Source organism: Hylobates moloch, unplaced genomic scaffold (genome assembly GCF_009828535.3).
Source record: "Hylobates moloch isolate HMO894 unplaced genomic scaffold, HMol_V3 SCAFFOLD_20, whole genome shotgun sequence".
Lineage (NCBI taxonomy): Eukaryota > Metazoa > Chordata > Mammalia > Primates > Hylobatidae > Hylobates > Hylobates moloch.
In genome coordinates this window covers 38,406,545-38,423,696 of record NW_026652295.1, presented here as the reverse complement: position 1 = coordinate 38,423,696, position 17,152 = coordinate 38,406,545, and the positions used below count along the sequence as shown (strand labels likewise).

Genomic DNA, 17,152 nt, shown 5'->3' with positions numbered 1-17,152 from the left:
TTATTTATTTATTTATTTATTTATTTTTTTTGAGACGGAGTCTCGCTCTGTCACCCAGGCTGGAGTGCAGTGGCACAATCTCGGCTCACTGCAAGCTCCGCCTCCCGGGTTCATGCCATTCTCCTGCCTCAGCCTCTCCGAGTAGCTGGGACTACAGGCGCCCGCCACCACGCCCGGCTAATTTTTTGTATTTTTAGTAGAGACGGGGTTTCTCCGTGGTCTCGATCTCCTGACCTTGTGATCCGCCCGCCTCGGCCTCCCAAAGTGCTGGGATTACAAGCGTGAGCCACCGCGCCCGGCCTTGTGTATTTATTTTAGTCAGTATTTGTACTCGTTTCCCTGGAGTTATACCTAAGAGTGGGATTACTAGGCAATAGGTGGGTGTATGTTTAGCTGTGGAGTGCACTTCCAAGTAGTTTTCCAAAATAATTGTGCCAAATGAGAATTCCAATTGCTTCACATCCTCGCCAGCACATGGCATTGTCAGTCTTTTTAATTTTAGCTACTCTAGTGGGTGTGTGGTGCCCCCTTATTGTGGTTGACTGTATTTCTCTGATAACTAATCATATTGAACACCTTTTCATAGGCTTATTGTCTATTTGGAAATCCTCTTTCATGAAGCACCAAGTCTTTTGCTCATTTTTAAGTTGATTTCATCATTTTCTCATTGATTTGTAGAGTTCTTTGTTCTGAATATGATCTTTGTTATATGTATGTATAACAAATACCTTCTTCTAAGGTTTGCCTTCTTTTCACTCAGTAACCATGCCCTTGATGAACAGAAGTTCTTAATTGTAATGAAGTCCATTTGATGATGTTTCTTTGTGTGTGTGTGTTTTCTAGGTTTCCCAAAGGATCCAAAAAACTGAGAGGGAAGAGATTTGGGGAAGATATGACTATTCCTTATCTGACTTTGCCTTGGAGTCAGATGGGAGAATGACTCCTGAGAACACTTAGCCTTTTCCAGCTTTCCCTGAGAAAGGCCGGCCCTGGGAGGCTTCTATAAACCTTCTCCCTAACTCTTCCAGCCTGATTTCTCCTTGACCCAAGAATCGCAGCCTCTCTGGAGGGAAGGAGCATGGCTGCCCCCTGGGTTCAGTTCCCCTTCCTTCCCACGAGGGTCCTCACCTGCTCCAGCATGTCCTTAGCGAGGTCCTCTTGCTCATCCATCTTCAAGATGGCCTGCCGGATCTCCTCGTTAGAAAGCTTCAACCTAAGGCAAAACCCTACCTCAATCCAGGACAGCCCTCAAACCTTCTTCTCCAAAAGGTACCACCTCCGCCTTCCCTTATTCCCTAACAGGACTTGGGAATATATTTAATAGTATTCCCCCCTCACTTCTTCTACAAAGCCTTCTTAGACTAGACTAGTTTGATTCAGTCCATAAACTTGATAATGAGCATTTTAGTGTCAAAATAGAGACGCGAGGGTCTCTGTTCTCTTGATAATCCATCAGAGCTGATGGGGCATGTAGACCAAAGGGACAGGGCAAAGGGTTCCTGATCCTTCTCCTCCTCCTCATGCTTAAAAAATGCACAGCATCTCCACGGGAGGACAGGATTATCGGCAAGCCACTAAGAGGGCAATTTCCTGCTGCCTTCATTCTCAGAACACAGAATTGCTCTCAGTCTTCTGACAGCGCCTCAGCTCCCACACAGCTGTCCCAGTCTGTCTTGCTGTCTGGGAGAGGGAGAAGCCACACACCCCCATAGCCCTTCCCTATCCCCTCCACATGCACCCCCATTAGGAACCCTGGGGATTCAGAACTCTTTCCACCATCAAGTGGGGGAAACTGAGGCCGGGGGCTTGTGAGAAGAAAGGGAGGAGGATGTCTCAGAGGCAACTGGGGCAGCACTAAGAATAGTATGGGAGGTGGTGCCCTCTGACCCTAGCTCAGGCAGGAGGCCCCCCGTACAGAAGCTGTGCTGTTAGCGCAGATACTGCCCTGTTTGTTCTGCAGCCGCGGGAAATGCTTAGGGGCTGAGATCATGCTGCTCCATGGCCTGAGCCAAGCGAGGCCCTCCGTGGGCTTAGAGCAACTCAGCTGCCAGACGCTGACCAGGCTGGGCAAGGGCCTCGTGACTGGGCAGTTTCCTGCCTGCAGAGCCCCAAACTGCTGTTCAAGGCAGGTTCCCAGGAGACAGTTCCAGATCAATGCCTGCCCCTCCCAGGGGACAGCAGAGAGGGAGAGGCCCGAGACTGCCACCACTCCGTTCCTCCACCCCCTTTGTCCCCCAGGCATCCAACTCAACCACCTTCTTTTGCACATACTTGGAAAGAAGGATGATGCAGTTTTGGGCCCTCCGGCCATCAATGACCGACAGCTCTTTGACCTTGCGGGAAGCCAGGTAGATGTCCTCAGTGGATCCCAGCTCTTTCTGCAACCAACAAGTCAAGTGGACAGTTGAGGTGTGTGTTCTCCAATCCTCCTCTTACCCACCCCACAAGAGCCACCTCCTACCAATCCAGGAATGCTCCTGGTGTGAGGGGAAGGGGGAAGAAAAAGACAGGAGAGAGAGGAGGGTGGCTAATAGCTAACTTTAAGAGAAGGTATCTGGGACCTTTCCATAGGCTCCAATGGGTTGGGGAAGGACACTGAGGAGCCCCCCTATTTTTTTTTTTTTTAGAATTTTTTTTTTTTTTTTTAGAAATTATCCACTCTGGGCAACGAGGGAAGGGGCTATGCCAGTTGGTCAGGGTATGACTGATCCCCGTGGCTTTGGGCAATGTGACATAACCTACCATGTCTCCCACACCCACTCCCACTGCCCAACCCAGAGACCCTCCTCAGGCTTATGCTGAGAAGCTGGTTGCAAACCCCCCTAGGGAACAGTTGCTGACTCCTAGGGACTTCAGGCACAGCCCAAGGTGCCCAGGGTAGAGAGCATCCACAAGTTCAGAGGTATGGAAACTGAGGCAGAACTCTCTCCTTTGAGTCCCAGCAGACAGATTCCGGAGAAATCATTGATCCCACCCCACTCCTTCTCTTGGGCCCCTGGCGAAGTAGACAGGAGGCTGTCTAGTGTGCTGTTCTTCCTCTGGGAGGTCCCTCTTGCACAACTTCAGGAGCCGCCTTGCATGGTTATCTTTGTGAATTGTGTCATGCCTACCCTATGTGTCCTTACGGGAAAGGCTCTCCTTTGGCCTGGTGGGTAAGACAGTAGACCTAGAAGCCTTCTCCTCATTCCAGGAGACATTGACCTCCACTGCTGCCAGGGGTCTATTTGATTACCTCCCTCTGCTACATTTCTTCTTTCTCTTTGGGGGCCCTCTCCCATACCACCCTGTATGAATGGGGAATAAGGTAGAAAGTGGAATGGACAAGTCCTCTCTGTCAGGCCCAGTACAGAGCAGCAGCCCGGGACAGCAGGTAAAAGTTGGAGTGGTCAGAGCCCCGAGAGTAACTCACCTGCTGAGAAGGATTAGTTATCAGCTCCTAGGCAGCAGCCACAGCCAACAGAGAATTAAACATGCAAAACATTAGCCAAGACATTTGGGGACCCAGAAATAGCATGACAGACACGGGGATCCCTCAGCATCTACACTGTCCACTTCGTCCCAGTTAGACCCGTGGTTGTAGACAGGCACCCGTAAGTGGCACTAGACAGGAGCTGCTTCTAGCAGACATGCACTCACGGAGAAGCGAAACAAAGCGGAGATCAGGCAGCTTCTCCCATCTGCCCAGTGGGACCACCACTCCCCAGTCAGGGCAGACCAAACCCCTGAGTTCTCCCACCCCGGGCTTTGCTGCCTCTTCTTCCTTTCCCTCTGCTGAAAACCTGCGGAGAGGGTAGAGGACATTCCTCCATCCTGGGATGAGTTCACCTTTCCAAATAGGGAAGGAGTCACAAATGAATTCCATCTGGAAGCTCCAGAAAGTTGTGTTTATTGAGGCAGAGAAAAGCAAGTGTCCTTGAATTTGCTCACTGCCCCTCATCTGTCCTTTGATGTGCGAGGGGAACTGAAGAGGCACAGCCCACACCTTTGTTCTCCCTGACGCTGATGGAGTGGAAGCTACCAACTCAAAACCCGCATGGGGCATACAGAAGACCATGACTCCCAGGATCTCCCCTGCCCCACAACCAACTGAGAGAAGAGGCAACAAGGTTAATACGGCCTCCTGCTGCTAGGATTTCAGTCCCAGAGACTAGATGAGGGGAGGCAGGTGACTGGACTGTGTGGGCTCAGAGAGGTGAAGAGGACAGGACAGGGGGTCTTTCAGTCTTAACTCTTCTCAACTCACCAAGCTGGGAGGCCCCAGACCCAGTTTGTACAAAATCCATAACCTTCTTTCCTGACTGGCCCCATCCCAGCCTCACCTCAGGGCCCTGGAGCCTGGGTAGGCTGAGCCAGAGCCCTGTCCTGCAGAAAGACTCTCAAATGAGGAGGTGGCCTGCGATCACCAAGCATGGTACACTTGCCACACACTCCTCTGTCCTCAGCCCCACTCGTGGAGAATTGGTTCCCAGGAGCCAGTGCTCATGAGAGTTCCTTTCAGCTCCAGCAGCCTTAGCTGCCAGCCTGACATGGGCATGGGGTTAAAAATGTCTCCTGGAATTAGGAGTAGAGAATCCGATGCTGTGGGCACCCACATTTAAATTAAATAAACAATCATCTGGCCAGAGCCCTAGGAGCAGCTGCATGTGTCCTCGGTCATCCACAGATCGGGGCTGGGCAGCAAGTGAGCTAGGGCACCCTCTCCAGCTCAGTGGGGAGCCAGGCCACAACAGCCAGCCATTGCCAGGACCCACTCATTGGCACCCAGGGAAACCCTCAAGACTGAGGTCCTAGGCTAAGTAAAGAAAACAAGGAAGATGGTAGCCCAGCCCCAAGAGGGAGAAGTCCTTCTGGGGCGGGCCAGAGAGAAAGCAATTCCCTGAGGCTTCTAAGCTGGTCATTCCCCAAATGGACTTAGAGGGAAGGCCCCCAGCTGCTAGTTACCATGCGGATTCCTGGGCTCCAACTCATCTCCTGAATGACATTCGAGGATGAGGTCTGAGAAGCGACCCTTTTGGCAATCCCCACAGGTCCCTGGCACAGTTTCAGATTCCCACCACCCTGTGCTCTGCCACCAACTCACCCCCTACTTTCTCTGTGACTGGAAGACCAGACTGCTGGCAGCCACCTGCACATAGAGCCTTGAGATATATATCCAAGGCCTCCCTGGGCCTTCCCAGGCCCAGCCCCAGCATCAGCCTCAGCCCCCTGAGTGACGTGGAGCAGCACCTTCTGCCTTCCTTGCAAGGCAACAGGCCCTGCTCAGTCTCACAGAGGTGTTGACAGACAAGATGTGGTGGAAAAGTGGTTTGAGAAGTTATTATGCCTTCTAAGCCTAGTCCCTAAATCCTGGGCCAAAGACAGCAAGGGTCCACAGTGGTCAGGCCTTGTGACTCTACCTCCGATGCTCCAGGATGGAAGAGAGAAATGGACAAAACACCATTTCAATACTTGGTGTATAAATATGAACCATAATACAAGGATGTTTCCCCCTATGGTCTGTGCACCTCTACTTTATACCTGCATCCTCAGCAAGAATAAAATCATCACCTCATAAAGAATAAAATCATTCAGTATACATGTGAGGAAGGAAGGAAAGAAGGAAGGGAAGGGGAAGAGGGAGGAAGGGAAGGAAGGAAAGGAAAGGAAAGGCAGGCAGGCAGGCAGAAAGAAAAGGAGAAGCTGAGGTTTGGGTTCAAGGGTATGGTCCAAGAGGCCAGAGGGTATAGGGTCTTACCTGGTGCCTCTGGTAGGCTGAAAACATTTTTTCAAAATCCTCTAGGTCCAGAATCCGAAATACCTGCATGTCATCAATCTCATTCCATACGGTGCCAGGGACACGCTCCTAAGATTCAGGGTAGGGAGAAGATCCCATGGTTGGCCCAACTCCATCATGAAGATGCCCCATGCCTCCCTGACCCCACTTATCTCCCAACTGCACATACTAAGATGACCAGGATTTCAGACCTTCAGAAGAGAGTCGGTTGCTCCCCTCAACCTCCAACTCTCTTGAATACTCTGCTCCAGGGTAAAGGCCAGAGACAACCCCCTTCTCCTCCCTTGTGCATGGAGCCACATGTAAGCATGTTCTAGAAATCACGGGGGGTGCTGAGGGGATGGGTAGGCAGTAGGAAAGGGGGTGCACTTCACTTTTTCCAAAAGCAAAGTCAGAAGCTGCACTCTCAGGGTACTTCACACAGGCCCACTCCCCCTAAAGGGCAGGGTGCCTGGGAGTCACTCCCGTCCTTGGCTGTCATCATTGGAAGATTAAAGCCATACGTATTTGGGATCCTCAAAGCTGCAGCACGGACTGTATTTATGTATCTCAGATGGTTGTTTTCTTTCCCAAGGGTCTCCCTCCCACTTTCCCAGATTCTCAGAAAGTGGACAAATACCAAAGTTTGGGACCTGGCACCTGTAGTGACACTGCTGAGACCAGCAAGACTCTGCCACAATTTCCCTTTGGTCAGACCCAGGGAAGGTGTTACTATCCTTTACAACTGGGATATGTCCAGGGTTTTACATTCCTGGGTCTCTCCATTTAGGCCTTGCCCCATCTCTGTGTAGGACCCTTGCACTAGGGTCTGGAAAGGAGCTGTTAGTCAAGCAAAACAAAAACAAAAACAAAAACAAGCCCTGGCAGTCTCCTAGCACCCCGCTGATGGCCCAGAGCACAGGCAGCCAAGCTCCTGACAGGGTGTTCCAACCCTCCCCTCTGAGGAATCCCCACCTCATCTAGAGCTTTGCTGTCCTTCAGCACAGAATCTCTCTGCCTTCCTCTACCTAGAGCGCAGCCGGGGAACCTTGTTTAATGCCTCCTCTTCCTCTTCCTCCCTACAACTCCCCCTCAGAAAGACTTGGAGAGAGAAACATACCTTTCACTCACTGTTATTTTCTTAAACTCTGGAAAGGGGAGGCTAGGCCAGAGTCAGGGGGTGGGGACATTCCTGTGGCCTTCTGAAGGCCAGGGATCCTCTTGTGGAATGCCGGCTGGGAAGCTTGGAGCAGCAAGGGATACAGGCAGCTGGCCAACCCCAACACAGATGCATTCTTTTCATGGCAGAAACCACCACTGTGTATGAGTGTGTGTGTGTGTGTGTGTGTGTGCACGTGCACACACACTCACAGAAGCAAACGTGGGATAGGGGAAGGGACTAGGAGAGGAGTCAGGCTTCTAGAAACGGGTGTGGGAGGTAGAGAGATGAGAAGGGAATGGAATCAGGGAAGGCAGGGACAGAGCTGGCTGAAGCAGTGTGCAGCCAGAGTCTAATCTGCAGGGAGGCCTCCCTCTGCAGCTAGGACAAACGTGGAGGTAGGGGAGAGAGAAGCCTGCAGAGGTAAAGCTTCCCATCCTTCTCTATTCTTGGTGAGGCCAGGGTGAGAAGAAACGGGCTGGAGCGAGAGAGCTGGCTGCTTCACACTGGAAGAATTTCCCATGAGACAGCTGACTAAGCTCGGGGCTGTTTCTCTCACTTCTTCCCAAACACTGCTCAGCCCACCCCCAGCTTCCAGCATCTGCCAGAAGGACTTGAGGCTCTTCGAGGAGGTATAACTGAGGTCTGGAGCCAGAGAGCGGTAAGTCTGTTCCTCATATTCCCTACATGTTGACACTCACCACGTCGCCCTGATGTGCCCACCTTGCGTAATTCTCAAATTTAATTTTCCCACCACTCTGGCCAAGAGCCCATCATCTCTAGTCTAGACTCCTGGGACTTCTGCCCGCTGGAGATATCCTTCACATGCCAGGGAAAGGTTTCTCAAAAGCATGTTTCGTTATGTTTCCCCTGTGGTGCACTGCCTTTGGGGTCAGGCGGGCCTAGCTGGCTGACGCTCCCAGCCCTGCCATTTTGTGGGACTGTGGGAAGATGGAGGGATGAGATTTTTCTCCCATGTCACATAAAAGGAAACTGAGTCTCCATGATGTTTTTTTACCTCACCGAGTAGATGTGAGAATTAAGTGAGATAACATACTTCAAACATACATGGTAGGGCCACTAATGATAATCTATTTATTATATGAAGACTTTCTATATGTCAGTCACTGTTCCAAGTACTTTGTATGTAGGAAGTCAACTAATCCTCACAGCAATCTCTATTTTTTTCGAGACGGAGTCTTGTTCTGTTGCCCAGGCTGGAGTGCAGCATGTAGCAGTGCAATCTTGGCTCACTACAACCTCCGCCCCCTAGGTTTAATTCTCCTGCCTCAGCCTCCAGAGTAGCTGGGATTACAGGCGTGCGCCACCACACCCGGTTAATTTTTGTATTTTTAGTAAAGATGGGGTTTCACCATGTTGGCCAGGCTGGTCTCAAACTCCTGACCTTGTGATCTGCCCGCCTTGGCCTCCCCAAGTGCTGGGATTACAGGCGTGAGCCACCGCACCCGGCTGCAATCTCTGGAGATGGACATTATTATTGACCCACTTACAGATCAGGAACCTGAAGTCCAAATGATTCCATAACCTGCCCGTCACACAATTAAAAGCTTGGCATTGGGGTGATAAGTTCTCAAATGTTATTCAAAGGCCTTTCACCTTGCCCTACTTCTCCAAATGTCCCCCACTGTGTATTCCAACAAACCCATACTCTCCAGTCTAGAAATGAAACTGGCCTGCTCTGGGCTCCTGGGCAATCTGTATAGACCTTACTATTACTGGACCCAGAGAAACTCCTGAGCACACAGCTTCATATGATGAAAATGTTGCAAAAATATTACTTGCTTTGGCTGTCTTCCTTCATCATTGATGTGCATAACTTTTTATTACATCTTTAAAATCTTACGTTATAAATCGTGACAATACGAGACAGAATGTTATTTCTCTTTTGACCACAATACAAAATGTTATTTTCTGACCGTGAACAATGAACCTTTCTGCACGTTCTGCAGAGCAGTTGGCCTACTCATGTGCAGTTTGTCTTTCTGGCTCACCTCATGGCCACAGAGCACCCACAAGGCACAACTGTGCAGTGCACCTGTCACCAACCTCAACAATCTTGCTTTGAATGCTGCTAACAGGTGGCTCTAAAGCTTAAGTAACTCAGATTGGAGATGTTATCAGAGGCCCAGGAAACTACAAATGGTCTGTGTTCATGCTTCATCTTTCCACCTAGATTATAAAGCCAGAGGCGGAGGGAATTTTCGAGATCATCTCACACGTGAGCAAACTGAGTTACAGACAAGTTGAGTGATTTACAGAAGTTGTACTGCTAACGCTACACCTGGTTTGCTTAGAACCTCACCCTGAACTCATCCCAGGCTCTCTAGGTGTTTCTTTGAACACGCTTCCTAATTTGGCAGATCCTAAGCCCTGAGAGGACAATGTCATTGTATTACTATCCGTCATAGCCTCCAGCACAAAGCTTTACAAAAGCAGACCTCAGATTGACAGGCTAGCTGGTCTACCATTAGGAGAAGACCCCTAGCAGATAGCTGACCACCTACTTAGCAATCTCACATCTCTTCCCACTTGACTCCGCATTTGAGCTCACTGAAGCTCAAACACAATAGTACAGTTATGAGTTCCCCAAGAGCTAGTCCAACAGGCCCATAGGATAAAGGTCAGTGTGGAATCCATTCATCCCAGCTCCAAATCCCAGTGAGCCAACCTAACTGAAACCAGTTACCATGCAGGTCTTTACCTCAAGGACAAAGCTCCTAGTCCTCCTAATAAGACTTGCCATTGTGCAGAACCAGAGGCAGGCCTTGGTCCAGGCTAGAACTGGCCTTCGATTGCTAGAGGTCTAATGCAACCAAGGACGTCTCTACTCTGTGCTCATGAGAGTCCCACAGAGGAATCAACCCCTACCTGTTATTCTGGGATTGGTGATTATTAGTGGATAATACTCATGAGGATCTCTCACTGCTGGTCCAGACATGAGGCCAGTGTGTGCAGCTTCCCCCAGGAAGATGCCAAAATAGCTATGTCTTGCCATCAAACTCTTTAGTCCTTTGTATACATTACCCTGATCTTTACCAAAACCTAGATGCTGGCCCAAGCTCTTTGCTTATTTTTCCATCCTTTCCTTCAAATGGACCCTGTCTTTGAATTCTACTCAGTGTTTGTCTTGCCTGTGACTCCATTAACCCTGGGCAAACACAAATTCCATTTGTAGATGACTTTGTCAACGTGAGCATTGCCCCATGTCAAGTGTCTCTCCCAGGGTAGGTGTTCTCTCCATGGACCGTGAGCTGCCTGGCACAGCAAACCCACTTTGTACATCCACATGACTGCCCTTACCCCCAACCAAAGAAATGACATGGAGTGGAGATCTGCAAACAAGGGGTGGGCAGTCCCTGAGGCTGACTGCCCTGCTGTAGAAGAATGGGCCCACCAGCCCCTTCCCAGATGCTCACCTCATTCAGCTTCACCCAGTTGAAGGACTTCAGCGGGTGAGAAGGCTGGGGGACACGCTTTTTCCTGAGTGGGACGTCACTGCTGGGGTAGGGGTCCTGAGGGAGGGGCAGGCCCATGCCGAGGCAAGGTGGGGCACCTGGGGGAGTCAGGGGTCCCCCGGGAGGAAGGGGTGGTGGTGGGGGAGGGGGACAACAGGCGAAGGGCAGAGGAGGAGGGGGTGGAGGCAGGTCATTGGTTGTCATTGAGGAAGACAAGGTGAGTGGGCCCCCAGGGGGTGGTGGGGAAGACACAGGGCCTGTCTGTGAGGAAACAGAAAAATTGCAAGGACAAAGCCATCAGCACTGATGCCATTCAGGTCTCCCACCATGATTCCTCTCCTTACTCCTAGTTTCTTTCTATACTAGATCCCAAATCCTACCCTTACCTTCTACACACATTTGGCCCCGTTTTCTCTCTCTGCATCCAAACATCTAACACACGCAAACACACACACACCACCACCACAGACAGACACAAGTCATGCACACGGGCACTGGACAATCAGAGTTATAGCCATCACAATGCAACAGCAGGATCGATCTATGCAGTTGTGTAGGTTACTGACTGCACAAGGTCTCCAGCTGAGAGAGGGAAGTGGATCCAATTCCAGCTGCCCTCTGCTGTCCAAGTGTGCGTCCTGGGATAGTGTCGCCCAAAGGAAGGGATATTATTTTTCTAACACAAAGGTGCCACCTGTACAGCCTCAAGGGTCTCTTCTATCCTGGCCCGAGGTCTCCATCTCTCTTCTCCCTCATGCTGGGGTCCTTGGCCTCTCCCACACCTGCTCTGCCCACTCTGTCCTGAAGCCCAGGGTCTTGGCTCAACTATGTAAAGGGGGAGATGCTTGCGTACTGAGAGTTCACTGAGCTGGGCTACCAGCTCTGCCACTTGTCCCCGAGCCTGGCGCAGCTCCTGGGACTCCCGGGCCAGCTTGTCCTTCATTTTGTTCAGCGTCCGCATCATCTCTTCCTTCTCCAATGTCTTTGTCTCGCATTCCCGCTCCTTCCTCTCCAGACGGCTCACAAGCTCCATATGTTCTGGAATGGGGGTGGGACGGGAGAGGAAACAGGAGAGAATGTGAGTAATGTGGCCCCCTGCCTGGAAGGACATGGAGTTATGGGCTGGGCAGGGGAAGGGCATGTGGAGTGGACAGCAGGCTTAAGCAGAGCCCCTCACCTTTCCGGAACTTCTCTGCCTGGTCTCGCCACTGTTTCACTTCATTCTCGTTGATGAGCCTGGCAGGGCACAGAGGGAGGGGCAATGTGACTGTTGACCATTGACTCACAGCTTCCCAGGAGACATCATCTCTCTACCCTCCAGGTGGGGACCCTGGTCTCCAATCTGTCCAGCCACATCAATGGGGCTAGGATTTAGACTTCCCAGGTGTCTCTCCAGGTCCCCTGCCCCGTTCACATTATGTGTCTATGGAGACCGTGAGAGAAAAGACCTTTAGATACCTTATAACCCGGCCCCTCTGTGATACAGCTGGAGCTACTGAGGCTCAGAGAACAGGGATAGGGCAAGAGCTAATTAATGGTAGAACTAGGACTGAACCTCAGGCTCCCAAGAGTTGTATCATGACTTACACCTCCTTGTAAAAATAGGTTTTACCTTTCAAAGAGATCAAACTATTGGCCCTACCATGGTCCAGGTTCCCAAAGACCAATGTGTAAGAGCAAGAAACATCACCCACACCAGCAATACAGACTGAGTGTGTTCCGGGTGACACAGAGGACAGCCTTGTTCATGCCAAGCTCTTGAAACTGTGTTCAAATTTAGCTTTTACCTTGACACCAAGGCCTAACAGAGGTGAAATCCCAAAGCAAGATCCCAAGAATCCTTTCCTTTATGAATCTGAGAATGTGGAAGAGTTAGAGCCATGACTTTTGGCCTCTTCAGCCACATCAAGGACATAGAGAACAGAGTATGGAGAGGGAGAGTATTTCGTGAAGACATTTCTTGGAAGAGGGCCACTGCTGTTATCCCCAAGATGCTACCTCCTTCACCACCAGCCAGGGGAGGGGTGTCTTCGGGCCTTCCCCCAAGAGTTTTGACTCATGTTCCCCGAAGTTGGGAGGGAGGCAGGGTAGACTGGGGCCCTACTTGGAGCCAAGCAAAGCCCTCGGAGCAAAAGAAGGAGAACACTGCTGTGCGGGGCCCTCCCAGCACTCCTAGAGTTTGTTGGCACAAGAGATTGCGTGAGTGTTGCCCATGGGTCAGATAAAAGCCTTGTGGAGGAACTGGGGTGCAGCTATTACAGTCCTGTGCAATGCAAGGGGAGCTATTTCCACCTGAGCAAAAAGTGGGAACATCCACGCCATAAGTCTACAGGCAGTGGACTGCCAGGGAACCAGGGGCTGATGGAAGGGCTGGAAGCAGCCAGCCAGCTGGAACAAAAATCTTGCATGGCCAGCGAGCTGGGTTTTGTAGTGAGAGGCACCCAGCAAGGAACTTCTGAAGATTCCAGGAACACACTGACGTCTTTACCCATATGCCAAAAAGGCGAGGGAGCAGGGAGCCTGTTTACTAAATTATCTTATCAAGCAAGACCTTTTCCCTTTTTCCTTCCTGTCCCCAGGCTGCCTCTTCAGAGGGTTAGTAGCAAGAATAGCTGGAAAATAATTGTGTACTTAGCTTTGGAATGCAACATAATGAATCACTGAGAGCCAATTTATCTCCTTAAGGGCAAGTGGCTCAAACTCATACTGAAAGTAAAAGCTTAAAATTAAAAATTACTATGTTAATGTAAGGCCTTATTATTAATCGATGTAAATTTAAATTTGTTTCTCTGTGTTTCTCTATCCAAGGTCAATGGTAAACCAGAAGGTTTACCATAAAATATGGTAGACCAGAAGGTTTACCATAAAATATGGTAGACCAGAAGGTTTACCATAAAATATGGTAGACCAGAAGGTTTACCATAAAATATGGTAGACCAGAAGGCCTTAGGCTCTGATAACCTTATCCAGCAACCTCATGATCAAATGGTCACGCTCTATGTCGGTGGTCAGCAAACTTTCTACAAAGGGCCAAAGTAAATATTTTAGATTTTACACACCATGCACAGTCTCTGTCACTTATACTTGTGTGTGTGTGTTGTTTAAAATGTGAAAATGATTAGTTCATGGGCCATACACAATAAGCTGGAGGACTGGAGTCAGCCCATGTACCCATAGTTTGCTGCCCCTTGTTCTATGTTAATGTGTTTAAATTCCCCATCTATCCAACCCATGCAGTGGATCGTGGAGAGTTGAGAACATGCCCAATCCACCTATGCTGGCGTCCAAGAGAGTAATCACTAGACACGTGTCATGTGGCTATTTAAATTTAAATGAAACAACCTTTAAGATTCAGTTCCTTGGTCATACTAGCCATGTGTCAAGTACTCCATAGCCACATTTGGCTGCCACATTGAATAGTAGCGAAATGGCACTTTTTTCATTAGCTTAGAGAGTTATGTTGGACAATGCTGCCCAAGACTCATTTGGGGATGACTGGGTTGTGAAAGGGAGCTGAGGTTTCGCTGGTGAGACCAGAGTGGGAGAGAGATGAGGAAGGTGGAGGAAGACAGGGCAAAGGCTGGCCACTGCTCACATGTTGACGATGTTCTTGACATTGAAGTTCTCCAAGGGAGCCAGGTCAGGGTCCACACCCCGCTCATCCTGGAGGACAATCTGCTGGAGGATGCGGTCCAGGAGCTGCCACTGCTGGAAGTAGCCACCATTCCGTTTGTCTGAGGGATGACAGGTATCATATCTTTCCTGAGCCCTGTAGTCCACTAGGGCCCCACGCTAGAGTCACTGCCTGGGCTCTGGCTGGTGAGGCATGCCCTTCTCCACCCATGGTAAGCTCCCAGTCTAGAAGAAGAGGCAATGCCATTGCTGATAATGGCAACTCACTGGTTCAGTCATCTCTTGATTATTGGCAACGAGACTTCTGCAGATGTGTCAGCCACCTCCCCAATATATTTCTCTACTCCCTGAAATACTTTCTGGCTGCCTTTCTTCCTTGTTTGGACCCTGGGCATACTATGCCCAGGAAATGCAGATTGCTTTTTACATTATCTGTAAAAACCACCTGCTCCAAAATATTACATGCTGAATAATGAAGTCTCCAGGGAAGTTTTTTTTTTAAAAAAAGATTTTAGGATTATCCACATTATTACTCTACAGAGAAAGATGAAGGGAAACTGATTACAGGTGTGCACTGAGAGTCAAAATGTGTTAGAGAAGTGCTTAACGGAATTCGAGAAAATTTCTTGTGGAAGTGACCTTGAACTATGAAGGTAAAGGCATAGTGTGTTGTGTGTGATCTCATAGAGTCTCACTCTCATCCCCTCTAATGATAGTCATCGGGCTGGACATGGACTTCCTTTTAATGTAATAACCACAAACTCTCTTTCCTTAGTCCTTGATCCCTAGCACTTTATTGACCATCATAAAAAGCCAACAAGTTCAATCCTGACATCAAAGCAAACCACAATGCCTACAAGGTAGAATATCGAGTCTGCAAAGCCCCATTTTGAGGCAGAGTAGAAGAACTCATTCACATTGCCCATGGAACAGGAAACACAGGAATCCCTGGGAGCACAAGTCAGGTTTCCCAGAGATTTCTATGCCCTCCATGAAGATCTTCTGAGCTTTGGAGAACTGATAGCTTCTTAATTCAGGTCACTGCATCTATCCTGTCCACCAGTCTACTGACACATGCATTGCAAAGTGGTATCATTTACCATCTACCTTTCACCCAGCAAAATCGTGTAAAGCCAGGTCACTAGCTCACAGAGGCAGAACATGTTTTATCTCAACCCTTGACCCTGCAGAAACCAAAATTCTTTCTATATGTAAATATCTCACTGAGCCTCAGGTTCATTCACTATTCAAATGGACATAATAATGTGTATTCCTTAGGTCATTCTAAGGTTCAGAGATAATGTGCTAAAGGACCTCACATCATGCCTGGCCCAGAGTTGGCACACAATACGTCACAGTTGTCATCACTGTCACTATGATTGCTGACACCACCAACATCAACCATTATGGTGGGCCACACTGGTTTTCAAAATATTCTCTTTTGTGAAGAGCTTAAGTATCAAGGGGTACAGTTAAAGCTCATTTCAAATTGCATTCTGTGTGGCTATTAGCAATTATGTACAATTTATTCAATCACTGTGCACACCTGGATCTTAAGAACTTAGCCATCTGCTCCCATAGATGCTGATATTTGGTATTTGTAGGCAGAAGCTGGGGCAAGAGTGCAAGAGTGGAAGCCAACAAGGACTAGATGAAGGAGTTGATAAATCCTTAAGGAAAAAAACAACCGTGTTCATTCCACATCTGTGCTACTCCCCCAAGCACAAAACTTTTTGGAACTCCCCAACATGACTGATCTCTCCCCCATCATGAGCTGAAAGCTGAGCTATTTAATTGTGCAATGATCAAGCTACTGTTTTTGGAGTAGGATGCTGGAGTTGCTCATGGCCAAGTCTCCAGCTCCTTCCCCAGATGACAGTGGAGACCTGACCCCAAGGAGGGAAGGAAAAGCAGGAGCCTCCGTCATGGGGCCTGGCCTCCCAAAAGCAAGTGCACAGGGAGACATGGTCAGACTCCCCAATCCAGGGAGGTCCCAAAGTCTTGTCTAAACCTGCCCCAAGTCAAGGCTCAGGCCAGCCGAGGGAAGCAGCAAGTGCAGGGTACTTACAGGGCATCTGCAGGCAGTGGTGCAGCACAGAGAGCAGGCAGGGGTAGGCCTCTGTGTACTTCAGCTTCTTGTGGATCAGCTCAAACATCTGGGAAGCACTCTTGGTGTCGATGTGGACCTGGGAGAGAAGAGGGCACAGTGATTGAGGGGTAGGCAGCAGAGGAAGTCAGCAGGGGAGAGAAGACCCTGCTTCCATCCACTATGCCCTGTCTCATAGGAGAGGTTTTCTTCCCCTGCCTCTGGCCCATGCTTAAAAAGAGAGAGGCGAAAGGAAGAGGCAGATAGTCAATTCTATAAACTAGAGTTTCTCAGTCTCAGCACTGTTGGCATCTTGGGTCAGATAATTACTCATTGTGGGGGCTGCCCTGTGCATTGTAGGTTGTGTATCAGCACCCCCTCACACAAGTCAAAATGTTCCCGGGGGGGAGGAGAGCAAAATTGTCCCTGCTTCAGAACTACAGATCCAAACTCAGGGAAGGCAGCAGGGGCATAGAAGATTCAAAGTAGCATGTGGCGCAGGTCCACCACCTGGGTTCAAACCCCAGATCTACGCTTTAGTTGTGTGATGACAGGCAAGCTGCTTATCCCCTCTAACCTCTGTTTCTGTACCTATAAATCCAGGGCTTTTGTGAAAATATAATGGATGCCCTCAGTGACTGTAAGGCACCACCCAAAAGTAGCTTTCTATTTGGATAGGGATTTTATAATACAATAAAGCAGAGTTGTGTGCTTGCAGGGTTGCTGAGGTTAAAATGAAAATACAATTTAGTTTGCTAAGCATGATCTGGTTAGGGATGGGGAGAGGGGACTCAGGAAGTTGCTGGAAGGCAGGGGAAAAGTCAGCCCAGGAAAGGTATTTGAGACTAATCACATACAATAACTTGCTCCCTTTCCTTTGGGGGTTTCAGTCTCCTCCTAGGCCGATGCCTTCCCAGGGGAGGCTTCCACAGCCAGCATACTACCAAGGCTCTGGAAGCGAGATGTGATGGTTCATTTTAGGTGTCAACTTGACTGGATCAAGGGATACTCAGATAGCTGGTCAAGAATTCTTTCTGGGTGTGTCT

The 17,152-nt window shown here is 49.4% G+C and overlaps 1 protein-coding gene across 7 annotated transcripts in view; it reads right to left on the bottom strand.

Moving 5' to 3' along the window:
* DAAM2 (dishevelled associated activator of morphogenesis 2) overlaps positions 1-17,152 on the bottom strand; it is a 109,870-nt gene that overhangs the window by 13,082 nt on the left and 79,636 nt on the right. For 6 of the 7 annotated variants that reach the window (XM_058432330.1, XM_032140335.2, XM_032140334.2 and 3 more), the window contains 9 exons: positions 16,089-16,206; positions 13,983-14,121; positions 11,565-11,623; positions 11,241-11,425; positions 10,349-10,648; positions 5,735-5,842; positions 3,410-3,436; positions 2,272-2,378; positions 1,129-1,213 (listed from right to left, as the gene is read on the bottom strand). In XM_058432330.1, coding sequence (XP_058288313.1) covers positions 1,129-1,213; positions 2,272-2,378; positions 3,410-3,436; positions 5,735-5,842; positions 10,349-10,648; positions 11,241-11,425; positions 11,565-11,623; positions 13,983-14,121; positions 16,089-16,206 — 1,128 coding nt within the window. The remainder of the gene's footprint in view (positions 1-1,128; positions 1,214-2,271; positions 2,379-3,409; positions 3,437-5,734; positions 5,843-10,348; positions 10,649-11,240; positions 11,426-11,564; positions 11,624-13,982; positions 14,122-16,088; positions 16,207-17,152) is intronic. The other variant, XM_032140337.2, reaches the window with a different exon arrangement.